Source organism: Xiphophorus couchianus, unplaced genomic scaffold (genome assembly GCF_001444195.1).
Source record: "Xiphophorus couchianus unplaced genomic scaffold, X_couchianus-1.0 Scaffold1000101, whole genome shotgun sequence".
Lineage (NCBI taxonomy): Eukaryota > Metazoa > Chordata > Actinopteri > Cyprinodontiformes > Poeciliidae > Xiphophorus > Xiphophorus couchianus.
In genome coordinates this window covers 127,421-144,297 of record NW_020963014.1, presented here as the reverse complement: position 1 = coordinate 144,297, position 16,877 = coordinate 127,421, and the positions used below count along the sequence as shown (strand labels likewise).

Genomic DNA, 16,877 nt, shown 5'->3' with positions numbered 1-16,877 from the left:
GATCGCAGGCGCTGCTGGAAAAGGAAGCAGGAGGGAAGCGTTGCTGCGTTCACGGACACTCGTTAATCAATCAATCAATTTTTATTTGTGTAGCACATTTCAGCAGCAAGGCATTTCAAAGTGCTTTACATCATTACAAACACAGAAACACAATGCAATATAGAATCAAGTTCCATCAATAAATTTGTAATTGATTACATTTCAAATACAATTCTAAACAGGTGGGTTTTTAGTTGAGATTTAAAAGAAGTCAGTGTTTCAGCTGTTTTACAGTTTTCTGGAAGTTTGTTCCAAATTTGTGGTGCATAGATGCTGAAAGCTGCTTTTCCTCGTCTGGTTCTGGTTCTGGGGATGCAGAGCAGACCAGAACCGGAAGACCTGAGAGGTCTGGAAGGTTGATACAATAAAAGCAGATCTTTAATGTATTGTGGTGCTGAGCCGTTCAGTGATTTATAAACTAACAACAGTATTTTAAAGTCTATTCTTTGAGCTACAGGGAGCCAGTGGAGGGACTTTAAAACTGGTGTTATGTGCTCTATCTTCCTGGTTTTAGTGAGAACGCGAGCAGCAGCATTCTGGATCAGCTGCAGCTGTTTGATTGATTTGTTGGACAGACCTGTGAAGACGCTGTTGCAATAATCAATACGACTGAAGATGAACGCATGGATGAGTTTCTCTAGATCTGGCTGAGACATCAGTCCTTTAATCCTGGAAATGTTCTTCAGGTGATAGAAGGCCGACTTTGTAACTGTCTTTATGTGGCTCTGGAGGTTCAGGTCAGAGTCCATCACTACTCCCAGGTTTCGGGCCTGATCGCTGGTTTTCAGTTGTAATAACTGAAGCTGTGCATTGACTCTAGATCTATAACTCTAGATCTATAACTCTAGATCGTTCCTCTTTAGGTCCAAAAATAATAACTTCAGTTTTGTTTCTGTTCAGCTGGAGAAAGTTTTGGCACATCCACACATTTATCTGTTCTAAGCATCTGTTCAGTGATTGGATGGGGTCAAAGGTCACCTGGTGACATCGTAATGTAGAGCTGTGTGTCATCTGCATAGTTATGGTAGCTAATATTATTTCCTGTTATAACCTGAGCTAGTGGGAGCATATAAATATTGAATAAAAGGGGCCCTAGGATTGAACCTTGGGGTACCCCACATGTGACCTTTGACCTCTTTGATGAAAGGTTTTCAATTGAAACAAAGAAATCCCTGCTCTTTATGTAGGATTCAAACCAGTTAAGCACTGGACCGGAGAGTCCGACCCAACTATCCAGTCGATTCAGTAATATGTCATGATCAACAGTGTCAAAAGCTGCACTGAGGTCCAACAGAACCAGTACTGTGGTTCTGCCACAGTCCGTATTTATATGGATGTCATTGAACACTTTTACGAGGGCGGTCTCTGTGCTGTGGTGAGCACGAAAACCAGACTGGAAGGAGTCAAAGCGGTTGGTTATTGTTAGGAAGCTAGTTAATTGTTTAAACAGCTTTTTCAATAACTTTGCTGATGAATGGGAGGTCAGAGGTCGGCCTGTAATTCTGCAGTAGTGATTTGTCCAGACTGTTCTTTTTTCTAAGTGGTTTGATTACTGCTGTTTTCAAAGCCTGGGGGAAAACGCCTGATGAGAGCGATGAGTTTACTATTTGGATCAGATCAGCAGCAATAACAGGCAGGACTTTCTTAAAGAAATGTTCTAGAGTTATAGATCTAGAACATCCAGACAGCAGGAACTGGAGCTTAGTTGACTTATAATTTCCTGTAGGGTTTTATAATTAAGTAGTTGGAATTGGGTCATTTTTCCTGTATTTGTTTTGTTTGGGCTCAGCATTGGTACTGACTTTATAGTGGATGTTCAGATTAATCCTCTGATTTTTTTAATTTTCTCTGATAAGAAGCTGGAAAACTGGTTGCAGGCATCAGTACATTGGAATTCAGGCGGTAACGTCGCAGGAGGGTTTGTGATTCTGTCAACTGTTGCAAATAAAGCTCGAGCATTGTTAATGTTTTTGTTTATGACATCTGCAAAGAAAGCCTCTCTTGCATGTTTTAGTGTTGAGTGATAGTTACGTAGTCTTTCTTTATAGATGTCACAATGAACGTGGAGTTGAGTTTTACGCCATTTCCGTTCTGCCCTATGGCAGAGTTGTCTTGCAGATCTAACTGTTTGAGTATTTCTCCATGGAGATTTCTTTTTACCAGACACAACCTTCATTTTAATTGGGGCAATGTGTGAGAGACACCGAATTTATTAGTTTATTTATTTATTATACTGTTCATGTGTATTATAGTTCACAGGTACCCCACCCAATTTGTTTTGTTCATTATAATAAGTTCATTCACTTTTCATTGTAGCTTGATAACTTAGTAACTTATATTTCCTTTATGTCATTGAATGTTCCTGGGACGTTGGGGTCCAGTGCTCGGTTTCTGTTCTTCTGGGGAGCGTTAGGCACCGAGTATGTCAAGCTGTATTTTTGTATAAACGTAAATAAAATCTTCTTTGTAATTCGTAAAGACAACTCCGAATGTCATCTGTGCCTGAGCCGAGCAACAAATGGAATCAATAATATCTGAGACTTTAGACTGAAAGTCATTTACCAACTTATCTACATCATTACAGCTTAGGGGTGAGGAAGAAGAGTAGATTTGATTAAAAGTTTCTGCTGTGTTTTCAGTGAGAGAACGTTTTGTGATGGTTGCTGTTTGTATAAGTGGGTTAAAGGATAAAGAACTTTCAAAGATAACAGGAAGTGATCCGACAGGGCGACATCAGTTACAGAGACAGTGGAAATATTCACACCCTTACTGATAACCAGGTCCAGTGTGTGTCCTTGAGTGTGTGTTGCTTGTTTGACATGTTGTGTTAGACCAAAAGTCTCTAAAATATTAGCGAGCTTTTTAAAAAAAAAAAACCGCAGTCGTCGCTGCATTAGTTTTAGCCTTTGTTTATAAATTTATTTATATTATTTCCTGCAATGTATGTTTTTGTTTCAAAACCAAAAATAGACTTAAACATCGTCTTCAAAAGGTTAATATGTCAAGCAACTGAATATTTATGAACTAAAATCTACAGCTATGAGCGTAGTGGGTAAATATCCGAGCTAGATTTAAGCAACAAAACGCCTCACAAGGTAAAAAGTTGCCGACTCAGCGAAGGCCAAAGATGGAATACCTTTAGATAACGCATGCATTAAACATGTTTCATAATAATAATAAAAATAATAACTAATGTGTGCTATGCAAAAAAAAAAGAAAAAAGAAAGCAATAGATTATACAATATATTCATATAATTAAAATATTTTCAGCAAATAAAACAAATATGGGATAAAATCTATTACATTATATAATACTATATAAAAAGTTTATTTTTCATAAATTAACTTAATATATTACAATTTGCACTGTATATTTGTATATTTTTTTATTACATATGTATTTTAGTACCTGCCTACTGTAATATATGCATGTATGAAAATATTTCTATTACTGATAGAAGTTGTTTTTACCACTGGGACCAGCAGCTATAGAAAACCCCACTAGATGGCAACGCTGTTCCAGTGACCAAAATTATAAAATCACTTAAGACTCAATGGATTGTAATTTTCAACATTTGATAAATAATAAAATTTTTAAATAACCAGCTAATGCTTCTAGAAGTGTTTATGATACAGGTTAGTCAGATATTTATTGTAAGCTGATAAAAAGATGGATCGTTTTGTCAAATATCTTGTTCAGCTGAATGTTTCACTTACAAGATAAATACGAGTATAAAACTTATTTTCACTTAAGAAATAAGCAAAATATAATAGAAATAATAATGTTTATATGTTAAAAAAGTAAATAACTAACTTCATGTAAATGAAGACGTGAATTATTATAGTTTTTCTCCTGTTAATCTGAGAAATGACTTCTAAAAACCCTGAAATGTAGTGAAACAAATAAGTGAAGCCCATTGAAAAACTAATAGAGTTTTTGTGTGAACTAGTCAGGGTGCAAAATCCAAAAACTAGATCAAATAACCCACAGAACCAGTTTGTAGACCCCCACTGTGACACACAACGACACGCTTCATTCAACACTTCCAGAGTGGCGTTTTATTTCAGAGTGAAAAAATGCAAGAAGGGTCGGGAAAAGGCAAACGTGGTGACGAGGTGGAGACGAGGACTGACGCCGTCACGCTCAGGTGCTTTCTCTTAAAGCGACACGCCGCCCTCACAAAGAAAAAAAGAGAGAAGTTTTTAACTTCAAATCTGCAACGCGGTAAATTACATTCACGTCAACCACTTCAAATCCAAACATTTCCCCCTGTAAACACACACACTGATGAAATGGGAGTTTCTCTTTACGTCACTGTAACTGTACGTTCTTCTGCTTTGACCCCGCCAGAGCAAACGGCATGTAGGGAACAGGGAGGGTTGGGGGGCAGGACCAAAATGAAGCGCTGATTGTCAAAAAAAAAAAAAAAAATATATATATATATATATAGCACAAGACTACCTCTTCTTCTTCTTCTTCCCTTGTGTCTTTAGGAGAAGAAGTCAGCTGAGTCGTGCGTTCATGATTGTTTCTGGATTTCACTGCAGAACTGTTTGTGTTTACACACCAACAAACTGGACCAGATTAACTGCAAACCTGCAGAGCCTCCAGTTCTTTTTCTCGTGAGCTGCACATGTATTAAAGGGAAATTAGCCTTTATTTTCCTAATCATTTGCTATGTTTTCTTTTAATATTTGCTCCTAGGGATGAACAATATATTGGCAATAACATCGATATCAGATTGTACCAGTTTGATATGAAAAACAGATATTGCCATCTATCTGTGTTTCTGTTTTTTTTAAACATATCAAAACAGCAGAGAAATATATATATATATATATATATATATATATATATATATTCATTAACATTAGGTGTTATACAGCTCAGCTCAACAAGTGGTCAAGTTTTTCATAAATATAAGGAACATTTATATGATATGAGGTCAGATTTAGTCTTATAAAAGCATAAAAATGTTCTTTAAGAATAGAAAGAGTTACAATTGTACTTAATTTTGGCCAAATTCATCCAACAAACATTTACTTAGTGAATAAACACAGAGTTCAGCAGTGAAGTAACAATCAGCTAAATAAAAACTGACTGCAGATATGAAATGATCTGGTAGTAGCTGGGCAGGGGAGGTTTTCTTGTTTTGTGTTTCTAGTTCCTGAGTTTCCACAGCTGTCAGAGACGCAGGTGACAGAGTAATGGACGGACGGGTGGAACATCAGGACGCAACGAGACAAAGACCGGACTGAGACATAAATACAGCTTCTGCTTAATGTCTAATCCTTCTCTGAGGTTCTGGAGTTTTCTCCTCCTTCCTCCTCCTGCTCCTCCTCCTCATCTCCAAACGTCTGTTCCTCCCTGTTGGCGAGCGACTGTGAGCGCGCTGCCACCTGAGCGGCGAGGGCGGAGCTGAAGCTGAGCGTCTCCGAGCCGTGGATCTCCGTCAGTCTGTCCAGGACCGACACGGCGGGGATTTTCGGCTTCAGGAAGCAGTCCAGACCGTTCCGACGCTCCTCTTCCTCCTCCGTGACGCCGTCGTACTGGTGCAGCTCTGAAGCTCCGCCTCCAACAGAAGGTCCGCCCATCTCGCTTTCCTCCGAGCCACAGCTGAACTCTGTAACCGGGTCGGGCCTCACCCTGTCGTCCTTTCCTTCCCATTGCTCCCCGTTGTTTCCTGCAGGCCACTCTGATAGGTAGTTTCCTTCCTCAGAACCGATTCCTGCAGCGCCCACTGGACCTGGAGCGGCAGCATCAGGACTCTGGGTCAGAACCAAAGGCAATGCAGCAGCTGCAAGAGAGGCAGAAAGGAAATATTTAGGATTTTACTACAACTAGAGTTGTAACGATTAATCAGATTAATTGAGATTAATAAATTATTGATCATTAATAGACTGAAAAAAAAAGTCATTTGCTGGAAGAAAATCGTATTCAGAGCTGTAATTTAGCAAAAACTGTACAAAACCCCCCATACATTTTACGTTTAATATAAAGAAAGCCTATGTAATTATGCTGGAAAAGTTTTAGCTTCACCTGGTTCAAATTCAAATATATATATATATGTGTGTATATATATATATATATATATATATATATATATATATATTTAAAATTATATATATATATCCTATTGCGGCTTTATTGTCCAATTATTAATTGCTTAATCAATCATTAAATAAATAAATGAATAAAAAATATTCAACCCAAAAACTACTTCAGTAAGAGTAGAACTACTTCAACATGTTTCTACTCTAGTAAATGTAAAAAGTAGGCGTCCAAGAAATCACTCGAGTAAAAAAGTAATCTGGTAAAAAGGCGACTTGAGTACTAATAACTAATCAAAACATAAATCATTTAATATTAAAAAAAACAAAGTTAATGTGAAAATTTTGGTGTAGAAAGACCAAAATTAAAATAATTTATACAAATAACATAATTATAAAATCAGGCAAAAGAAAAAAAAATTCTAATCAATTTCTTTCAATATAAAACTTATAAAAAAACCAAAATGGCAGGTGAGTGTCTGTTTCTGGGCAGAGAATCCAGAACTCGTAAAAGTAAAAAGTACAGCGTAGCAAAAATACTCCTAAAGGTAAATTTCCTCCCAGGTTACTCGAGTAAATGTAATTAGTTACTAGCCAACTCTGATTAATATGAAGTAATTATAATTCTACTTCATACTAAAGACAGTAGTTGTAATTTTGCTTGTTTGGGTTAAGAACAGACCTGCAGCTTTTCTATTCTGTCATCCAGACTGGAAGCAGAAACTACAGCAGCTTCACTCCAGGAATAACTCCAGACCTTGGTCGCTGAACAGCAGCTGCTTCCTCTTCATCCTCTCCCCCTCGGATGCTCGGAAACCCAGGACGGCTTTCAGCTCCGACAGGACGCGCCGTGACTCCTCCCTCTCCCTCCGCTGCCGCTCCCGCTCCTCTGGGGACAGAACGTCGGACCAGGAACCTCTCCCCTCCCCGTCCGAGTCCGAGTCGGAGACGTAGGCCTCCAGCTCCTGGTGGGACCAAACAGAGGGACGGGAATCTTCATTTGAGACAAACGCAGCGCGGGTTTTAAGCTGAAAAGTCGGGGATCTTATCTCACCATTTCCTCTGGCACCGGGTCTCTGTCCAGGATGAGCGGGTAGGAGGGAGGAGCAGCAGGAAGTTCAGGAACAAGAGGAGCAAACTGCACCATGTCGTCAGCATTACCTGGACAGAGGGGGCGCTATGAGCTCACCAGAGCTTTGTTTGGAGGAAATACAGGCCCACAGCATGACAGATCTTCCACTGTGATATAATTGGGCATGCAGTGCTTCTTGGTTGTGACCAGCAGCAGCTTATTGGGATTTAAAGTGACAAGATGCCCTAAAACAGCTCAAATCTCATAATCTAGAAAATGCTTTGTGCAAAATTTGTAATGAACATGTTTGTATAGTCCACAGGTGTCAAGGCCTGGCGACCAAATCTGGCCCGCTGCAGCGTTTTAAGTGGCCCGTTAAAACTCCAAATTACATCAATAAGTCCTTCCAGTTTTTCACAAATCTGCAAAATTCACACAAAAATCAACAAATCTCTAAAATTTTCCCTCAGTCTTACTTGATGTCAAGTTACAGTCTGTAACTGATACAGCGATTAATAAAAAGTTGCATTCAACATCATACATTAGCGCAAATATTGTAAACATTCATGACAAATATTTCCAAATTATCACCACAAAATCTGCAATTTTCATTGCAAAAAAAAACACACTAAAGAATCACAAAATCCTGGAGGAACAGATATTTATTAATATTTTAACAGTTTAATTGGTTTTATCAACATATTCTGGCACAATTGGCTCTTTAAGAACATTCAGATTTTTGATATGGCCCAAAATGACACCCCTGGTACAGTCTGTAGATCTATCCTAACTGTACAAGGAAGCATAATAGGGCACCTTTAAAAATGAGAAAATCTTAGAAGTTCTGATACTTTTATATGGTTTTCATTGAGCTTTTTTAGAATTGAATAAATTTACTCTGATTTAAGGTTGGATTCTCAGAGAATGCTGCTGCAATAAAAGACACATTTATTCTCAGGACTTGCACAGTTCTTTACCAGGAGTGCCAGTGACTTAAATGTTTTGTTATAAATAACTGAAAAAGTGCTACATGTGGCTTTTTTACTTTCCCTGTTTACCTGTACTGGCGTTGGCTCGTCTTAGCATGCGCTCCACCTGGCAGACCGTGTCCTCCCAGCAGCCGGCGCTGGCCTGCATGTGGGGTTGCAGCTGCTGCAGCCGCTCGCTCAGGTCCTGATAGCCTTCGAGCGTCAGCTCCGTCAGCTCCTTGGACACCATCAGCTTCTCCAGATCGTCCTCCAAGATGATCATCCTGTTGTTTCAAAAGGGTGGAGGTCAATCTGGTCTTGATCTAATGCAGACAAAGTGAAACAAAGCGAGTTGTGGATGAATCTCACTCGCTGAGGAGCGTCTTGAGGTGGAGCTGCAGGCTGCGGATGGATGTGTGCAAAGTGTTGAGCTCCCGACATTTCTCCCTCGCTCGTCCGCTCCTGTCGGCGCTCATTGTCCTGGGCTGCATCTCGAAGTGCCGGTGGAAGTCGTAGCTGCGCTGCACGTCACCCAGACAGCTGGCCAGGGCGTGATGGAGGGGCTCTGTCACCGCGGCAACGGACCGGTGCAGCGGAGGTGGAGGAAGCGAGGGAGATGAAGGAAGAGGGACGTCTTCTTTGGTTCTGCCTTCCTCGGACTCTGCGGTTCGGTGCAGTGAGAGGAGGAGAGCGAGCCGACGGAAACATTCTGAGCTCTGACCCAACCACAGCTGGAACAACATCTGCAAAGACAAAATAATAATGAGCTGCAAGTTATCAATTAATTAGTTAATCTAAAAGCTGATTAATCTTATTGACCTACTAAAGATTAACTAAGTGGCCGTTTTCTTAAAAACTTGACCGACCATCTTTCCATTATATACATGACTATATTTTTCATATCCTGAATAAAAAAATTTATTAATTTTAACGACATTTGGTATGTACTCCCTGTTTATTCAGTGAATATAAAATACTCACTGAATAACATATTGTGGTTTTCTTATATTAAACCTAAATATATATTTTTAAAAATACAACAAAACAGGAACCTCTTAATTTTCTGAATAGAAAATTAAAAGATGAAAAGAAAAATATTTGTGTGCCATATTGAATTCTCCATGACCAGAGGCGGTGGTTGCTCTTGAAGGAATAAAGTAAATGAATTACATCAACTCTCACCAGCCCACAAAATCAACCTTGTTTATTGGCATCGTATTATTATATTTCATCATATTACAATATTTCACCACTAGTCCCTCCGCTTTCTGACATATTAGCCTCACCTTCGTAGCACATCCGTAATTTTTGTTTGAGAACTTTCGTTGCTAACTGCTCCGTTATGTAGCTCGGCTGAATGGTGCTATAAAGGTGATAACTTTAGGAAATTGTCGAGTATCTATATTTCAAAACAGAACCGCATAAAGTGCATTGCACATCCCACACTGGATTCGGTTCGGACCGTTTCTCTTTCCATGAAAAACAGAGTTCTGATACGGCCGCCAACTTTGCTTCTACCTCAACGGCTCCGACCAGTGACGCCCTCTGCTGGATGGCGGCCAAACTACAACACTAAAAGAAGGTGTAATGGATGTTATTAGTTCATCGATTGGAACAAATTTTAATCTAATAAACTACTAACCAACAATTAATTGTAAGTCGATAAATTGTTTGCATCCCTATCTCAAAGTTTCTCTATCTTCGGGTTCCATTACTTAGGGAATACCAAACTTTAACCGTGAGGAGGTCAAACCTTGAGGGCTGGAAGGCTGTAGTCGTCGGTCAGCTCCTGCGCCTGCTCGTCCCCCAGGTGTTCGATCCCCAGGCCCAGGCCCAGCTCCTTCAGAGGCACCGCGCACACATAGTTGGTCACATTGTCGACCTCAGAGTTCAGCGGGAACGTTCAGGGGAGTTAAAGACACAAAACATATGTGGAAAAGCAATGTTCACATTTATAAACTTTAATTTGTTCCTGGTTTATGTCTCAGGCTTATTTCATCTAACGAGAAGGGATCTTTTTGGTGAAAATATGTCCTGATGCATCAAAGAATCAATTCTGAAAGTCATTAAAGGAAGGTTAGGGATCTGAGCTAATAAAAAAATCATATTTCAGTGCAGAAGCAAATAAACAGGGATGAAAATGGATTTTAAAAAAAGAAGGTTAAAGGAGAACAAGAAATAAAAAAAAAGAAAAATTACAGAAATAAAAAAATTAAAAAAGAAAAGGGAAAAGGGAAAAATCAAATTAGGAAAATGTAAATAAAATTAGACAAAGAAACAGGAAGGAAAAAAATAGAAATAAGCACGTAACATGAAAGGAAAAAAAACTGAAAAGAGGAAAAAAAGACATAATAGAAAAGATGAAGGAAACAGAACAGAAATAAAAACAAATAAAAAGCAGAAAAGGATAAAGAAGAAATAAAAAACAAAAAAGAGCATGAAAAACAGAGAAATTAAAATGCTGAAAAAGAAAAAACTCTTAGAACTATATTAAAATAATCAGAGTTGGGTAGTAAATAGTTACATTATTGTAAAGAAAAAAAAATCTGATAACTCCCGAGAAGACACTTAAATCCTGGTCCTTCGCAGCCTCTAATTTATGGTGTGAATAAAAACATTAATCAAACGAATCCAATTCAAACAGCAGCAGTGGCACAGAACCAGCTGAAAGCTTCAGGAAGTTTTACAACAGGACACATCATGGAGGTCCTGGTTTGTCTCAGGTAAAGGATATGCTTTGAGCATGTGGCAGGTGGCCCGGCGCGAGGCTCTGAAGGCCGAGCGGAGAGCCCGGTACAGCACTTTCCGGAGTCCCATCAGCTGCTGGCTGCGAGGCACCGCCCCGGGCCCCGCCCTGCTAAAGGAGCTGGCCGCACTCACCCTGTCGAGCAAACTTGACAAGTGAAATGTGATACAACTGTGGAGACGTCCCAAAGAGGCGTGGGGGCACACACAACACACAACACAGACGACTGAGACATGAACTCTACTTAGCATCAAACAAATGCACCTTTCATGTAAAAATCCCCCCAAACTTTTAAGAGTTTTCAGTTCTTTTTCCAAACATGAAACATTAAATTTCACTATAAATTTACAGCAGGTATTTCTAGAGTGGCAAGACTTTAACGTGAAGCCTGCAAAAACCAGAAACTGGAGAGAAAGAATGATAAAACGAAGGAAAAAAAGGTACGACACATGGAGATAGGAGGGATAAATAAAAGGATAAAGGGATAAAAGCAAAGGAAATAAAAAGAAAACAAACATGAAATAAAGAGGGACAAAATAAAGACAGGATACAAGGAAGAAAGAAAAGAACACGAGGAAGGAATTGAAGATAATAAATAAGATTATGAAGAATCATTAAAATGCAGCATCATTAGCTGCATTTTTATTATAAATGTGTGCAAAATTTTGTCAATATTCTGTTAATATCACAAAATACAATTTTACAATTGCAGTGTTTCCATCAAATAAGAAACAGAATTAAAACCACACGTTAAAACGTTTGTTCACATAATAAGTTATTCAAATCCATCCATTAATCCATTATTATTTTATCTACTGTCTTATCAAAATAAAGCTCAACAATGTTATTCAAAGAAAGAGTCTTTCATTTAAATGTTAAAATTTTCCAAAATTCCTCATAGGCTTAACCCAGGATGAAAAACAAGTTGCACTTTCAAAATAAAGTGCATCTTTACCCTTCAATGTCAGTCTTGATTATTTGTAGTTTAAATTAGGGGTGGGCATTTATCGTATCATTTATCATGAAAAATGACTTGTAGGAATTTAGATTTACTGTCACGATAAACTCTAGATATTGATTGTAAACTAAAAACAAAAGTATGATCAGAAATGTTATTTTTGCCATTTTCTCCACTGTTTGTTCCATTAGCGAATCAATAAATCTTAGTAAATTTGAAAATATGATTAACTGCAGTTACTGTGAGCAGTTTAGTGATATGAATCAATATTTGTGTTTTTGGCGCCATGAATGTTGTGCTATGTAACACAGTAATACAGTTACCTGAAAAAATAAGTATTTTATCATACTCTTTATCATTATCACAACAGTAACAAAAAATATTGTGATAAAATTTTAAGTTCATATCGTCCAACTTGTTTTAAATTACTGCAAAAAATCCTGTTAAAATCAGGGCAACATTAAATTATCCTAAAACTACACCTTCATAATGAATCAATCTAGAATAAATCAATCTAGAAGAATTTCTGTGATTGGATGAGGAAGAGTGAAGCTCTTACAGGGTGAACCCTCTCGAGATGACCTCCGTCTCCTGGACCAGCCGCAGGGCTTTTCGGGCCAGTCCAGTCAGAGTTTTGCTGTTGTGGACCAGAGTCTGGAGCCGCGTGGCTCTGGTCTGGACGTCCTTCTGCATCCGCCTCCGTCTCCACAGCACCAGGCCCCTCAGCGCCACCCAGCCCAGCAGGGCCAGAGCCCACGGGGCCGCAGCCAGGGACCACAGGCTGTCCGGAGAGCAGCAGACGCCCAGCAGCATGGCAGCCAGACCCAGCAGCCCCGCCACATCCCTGACAAAATAAATTCATCATTAACTGATTAAAGTAGAAGAAGAGAAGATTAAGCTTTTTACACCAAGGTTATAATTAAAGCTGGACCATTAATCAATAAAAATATGTATCATCATAGACATGAGATCAAAATCAATACATAATACATATGATAGAATATTCACTGAACTCTGATCCAGAACTGCACAGCATTCTGGGAAATGTGGGCACAGGAAAAACTTTAACTACTCAACCTCTCTGGACCAGCTAAGCTAGATTGGTGGCTTCAACTAACTCACTCTTTCTTTCGTTACCTAGCAACTCACTATCTCTCTTTGGTTACCTAGCAACAGCCTATTGAGTAAGTTCAGCAGCAGCTGCTTAAGGTTTTGTTACTGTGCCTCATAACTGCTTAAAAATAAAAAATAACAGCGTGAAGTGAAAACTGTGGATTACACAAACACAAGGTCACGACTACAATTTTGTAGTATTTCAGATATTCAAAACCAAAGACTAATCAATAATTATCAATATCGACTGACATAAAAATGTCTTTTCTCCCAATTGTCTCCCAAAAGCCATCGTCATTTAACTTAATGCCAAGTTAAATCCAACTCAGCATTAAGTTAGATTTATGGACAGCATCTTAATGATTGTGACTTGCGGTTTTTAGGTGTGGCCTGAACATTTGGAGTCATGTGAGGATTGCACAGGCAGGGAGAATATAGAAACAGACAACTGAATATCACAATAAAAATGTTGGGTGATAAACTGTCAGTAATTATTGCAATAAACAATAACATTACTTATAATAAAACTGGAGAATATTACACAGTCAAGTTATTTGATGTTAAAGTAGCTTTAACTGGAAAAATTGTCAATTATAAATCCAGGTTCCTATGTTTGTTAACTGGTGTCCCACAGAGCTGTATGCTAGGTACAATTATTTTTTGGGATGTATATTATTGTTTTACCTTCTCTTCTCAGTTGGAGTAATTTCATAATGAATAAGATTGTTTACCCAATGTACAGATTTTTATTATACAATGTAAACAAATGAGCTTTTAAGAATGAGCAATGTCTAAACACTTTATTGATGTGGATCGTCTTTGCTGAAACAATCACATTTATTGCACAATGTTTTAGTTTTTTAACTAGAAAAATATATAAATAAATAAAAGTACTTAAATTACTGATTAATTATATGACATACTCATTCAAGCTAGCCTTTTAGCTAACCTGGACATATTTACATTTAACTTCTTTAATTATTAATGAATGACGTCCATTTTAAATTAATAAATTATTAAGAGAGAAATACCATAGCGATGGAGTGGAGACGAGACTCTGTCTTGGGAGGGAGCTGACTCGGCTGGGAGAGCCGGAGGGTGATGAGCCCAGGGTGAGCAGGCTCGGGTCCAGCAGCTCAATAAGCTCCACGTCCTCCTGCAGCAGAACGTCCTGGTCCAGGATGCATCTGACCGAGTACTGGCCGAAAATACTGTCCTATGACGAGGAGGCGGGAAACCAGTGAAGCAAACCATAAACAATACACATTTGCAAATGACAAAAATAAATACATTTCTGGACGTACCAGCTGTTGATCCAGCTTATGAGAGTCAGCTGCCTGGTGAAGAGGACTCCATCTCCGCAAGGCCTCAACCAGCCTCCATAAACATTCTCCCTGAAAAAGACACACAGCAAGGAAACATAACCAAGCAATTCAGAGATAAACTCACAATAGGCTTATCTCTGTTTAGATTGCTAAATTATTTGCTCTGCAAGAGCACAAAACCTTGCCAAATATTTTTGGTCTAGTTTCTAGAGCAAATATCTTAGCACACTTGAAATAAGACAAAACTAACTTACAAGTAACTTTTTAGCAAGATATAGGAGCTTGGGTAAAGTCAAAAAAGTTCTATTTCCACATGCAGATTATTTCACTTATAGAAAAAATGTCTTGTAGTAAAATAATTTGCCAGTGAAACTAGTACATTTTCATCAAAATAAGGAATTATTTATGCAGTACAAACTCCTATATCTTTCTGAAAAGTTAGTTTTGTCTTATTTCAAGTGTACCGAGATATTTGCACAGCAAACTAGACCAAAGATCCTTGGTAATATTTTGTGTTTTTGCAGTGTGATATTTTTATGGACAAATTCTTAAGTCAAACACACACCAAAGGAGTTTCCCAGTTCACAAAGTCTTTCGTGCAATAATCTGTAAAGGAGTTCTGCTGCACAAATTGCAAAACTTGTTTGAGTTTCTGTTAGGAGTTTGTCACGTTTGTGCAATTTTAAAAAAAGTCAAGTGTCAAACTGTATTTCTGTTGCAGAAATACACAAAACGTATTTTAATCAGCATATTCCCCTGTCAACACCTTCACAGAGGAAAATCACCACAGACTTCTACAATGTTTCAGTGCAGCACCGTTTGGATGCATGACAAAGCTCAAGAGGTTTTTCAAAATCTTGCTCGGTTTTGTTGCCAGATCCTCCCAAAAATGCATAATGCCTCATTGTGAACAGGATTTATTCGACTCTAATCTGCTTACAGTGTTTGAGTGAAAATGGGACTCATGTCGGCGCTCATGTTTGTTTAATTTCAGAGGCGGTTAAGTGTGTTTACTCTACAACTGCAGCCATATTGATTACCAATGGGACATTCACACGCCACTGATCATCAGTTTTATCCGTAGAATTATCAATGTAGGCCACAACTCTGCCCAGAGCCGTACCGCAGACGATAATCAACAGCAGAAATGATGCAAAGTCTGAATGGATCAAATCTGGTTATTACTCTGGTGTACTCATGTTGATGCTCATCTGTACTCTGCTGCAGCTTCTGGAAAAACTGCAACTCTGATGAGTGTCAGTAATTCGAAGAACTGGAGTAAAAACTCCTTGTGCAGAAAGGTGTGGGAGTGCATGCAAAGCCTCTCCAAAATAAAGCAGAAACAGAAACAATTATTTGTCTTCAACCCCTACAGCCAGTGGCTCACAGCAAATCATGCTATTTTTTTCTATTTTCACTAAACTGGTTCACAAACCAGTTGAAAATGACACTACAGTAGAAACGCAATGTTATGTACAGTTTACTTTCCATCTCCAGAGTATCTGTGTTTAAGTTTCTCTCTTTCCTGGTCAGAATCATTGGTGAAGATACAGATGAAGCCGTTAGGTTTAAATATTCTATTGGCTTTTTTCTTTGTCGAGCTTTTCATTAGGGTTTTATTTGGTAGATCAAAACAAAGTAGAACAAAACTATTAAGTGGAAGAAAAATAACAATATGTAAAGCTAGTAGACACATAAAACATGACAACTGAAGCTTAATCACAGCAAACGCATGCAGTGTTGTTTCATCACATAGTGGGAAAAGACTAGAATAAAGTAGCAGCAGGTGTTTCACATGAAAGGATACATTTATACCAGATAAATTATTTACTGGTAGACTGAACAATTCCTCAGGACTGTATTTGCTTAAGCAGTTCAAGTACAATAAAAAGAAACAAAACAGGTAAATGAGGCTGTAAATTATGTAGCAGTCTGTGTAACAAGGTACTTCAGTACTATAAAACATAAACTGAGAGCTGCTTTATGTGTTAATATCATATATACTTATTATATTCCAGAAGAATTCATCCAGTTTTGCATATTTTTGCATCTGGAACAAAGTCTAAGTCTTCGAGTGCTGGCTGCAACATGTCACACCCCAATTTAAAGGATGCATCCTTTAAAATCGTGCAAACCTTCACGGCAGCAAATCAGGACTTTGACATTTATGAGTGTTTGCAGCAGTACAGACAGTTATCTATCCGAGTTTAACCTTTATCTGGGCTCCAGGAAATGCCTGGAAGAGGGAAGAGTCAGATCTGAGTCTCTCATCCTCCTTAACTCCTTAGAACAACACACCGCCGGGGAGGAAGCATGACACGCATGGAAAGTTCCCGAGCGAGGCGAGCGTAGCTCCGCTTCCCGTTTTCATGAGGAGAGCAAACAAGGAGAGGCTGAGTCATGTGATCTCCCCCCCCACCAAAGCTTACCGGGACACGTCGCCTGCACAACTGAATAAAACCTAAAACTAGAGTCACTAATGGTTGTTTTAATACTCAGGTTGTGCTCGGTTCTACTAAAAACATCTGGAGAATGAACACACAGATGTCATACTAAGTTCCTGTTACAGTGAGGGGTTACATCAGAGAAAAAAACAACCAGATGG

General features: G+C 38.6%; 1 protein-coding gene across 6 annotated transcripts in view; it reads right to left on the bottom strand.

Annotated features, from left to right (window-relative positions):
* Window positions 1-4,071: 4,071 nt before the first annotated feature.
* vezt (vezatin, adherens junctions transmembrane protein) overlaps window positions 4,072-16,877 on the bottom strand; it is a 42,333-nt gene continuing 29,527 nt past the window's right edge. For 4 of the 6 annotated variants that reach the window (XM_028011776.1, XM_028011772.1, XM_028011775.1 and 1 more), the window contains 10 exons: window positions 14,252-14,341; window positions 13,979-14,163; window positions 12,394-12,678; window positions 10,865-11,023; window positions 9,884-10,031; window positions 8,500-8,873; window positions 8,221-8,414; window positions 7,145-7,251; window positions 6,848-7,055; window positions 4,072-5,837 (listed from right to left, as the gene is read on the bottom strand). In XM_028011776.1, the coding sequence (XP_027867577.1) occupies window positions 5,326-5,837; window positions 6,848-7,055; window positions 7,145-7,251; window positions 8,221-8,414; window positions 8,500-8,873; window positions 9,884-10,031; window positions 10,865-11,023; window positions 12,394-12,678; window positions 13,979-14,163; window positions 14,252-14,341 (2,262 nt within the window). In that variant the 3' untranslated portion in view covers window positions 4,072-5,325. The remainder of the gene's footprint in view (window positions 5,838-6,847; window positions 7,056-7,144; window positions 7,252-8,220; window positions 8,415-8,499; window positions 8,874-9,883; window positions 10,032-10,864; window positions 11,024-12,393; window positions 12,679-13,978; window positions 14,164-14,251; window positions 14,342-16,877) is intronic. The other 2 variants (XM_028011778.1, XM_028011773.1) reach the window with 2 other exon arrangements.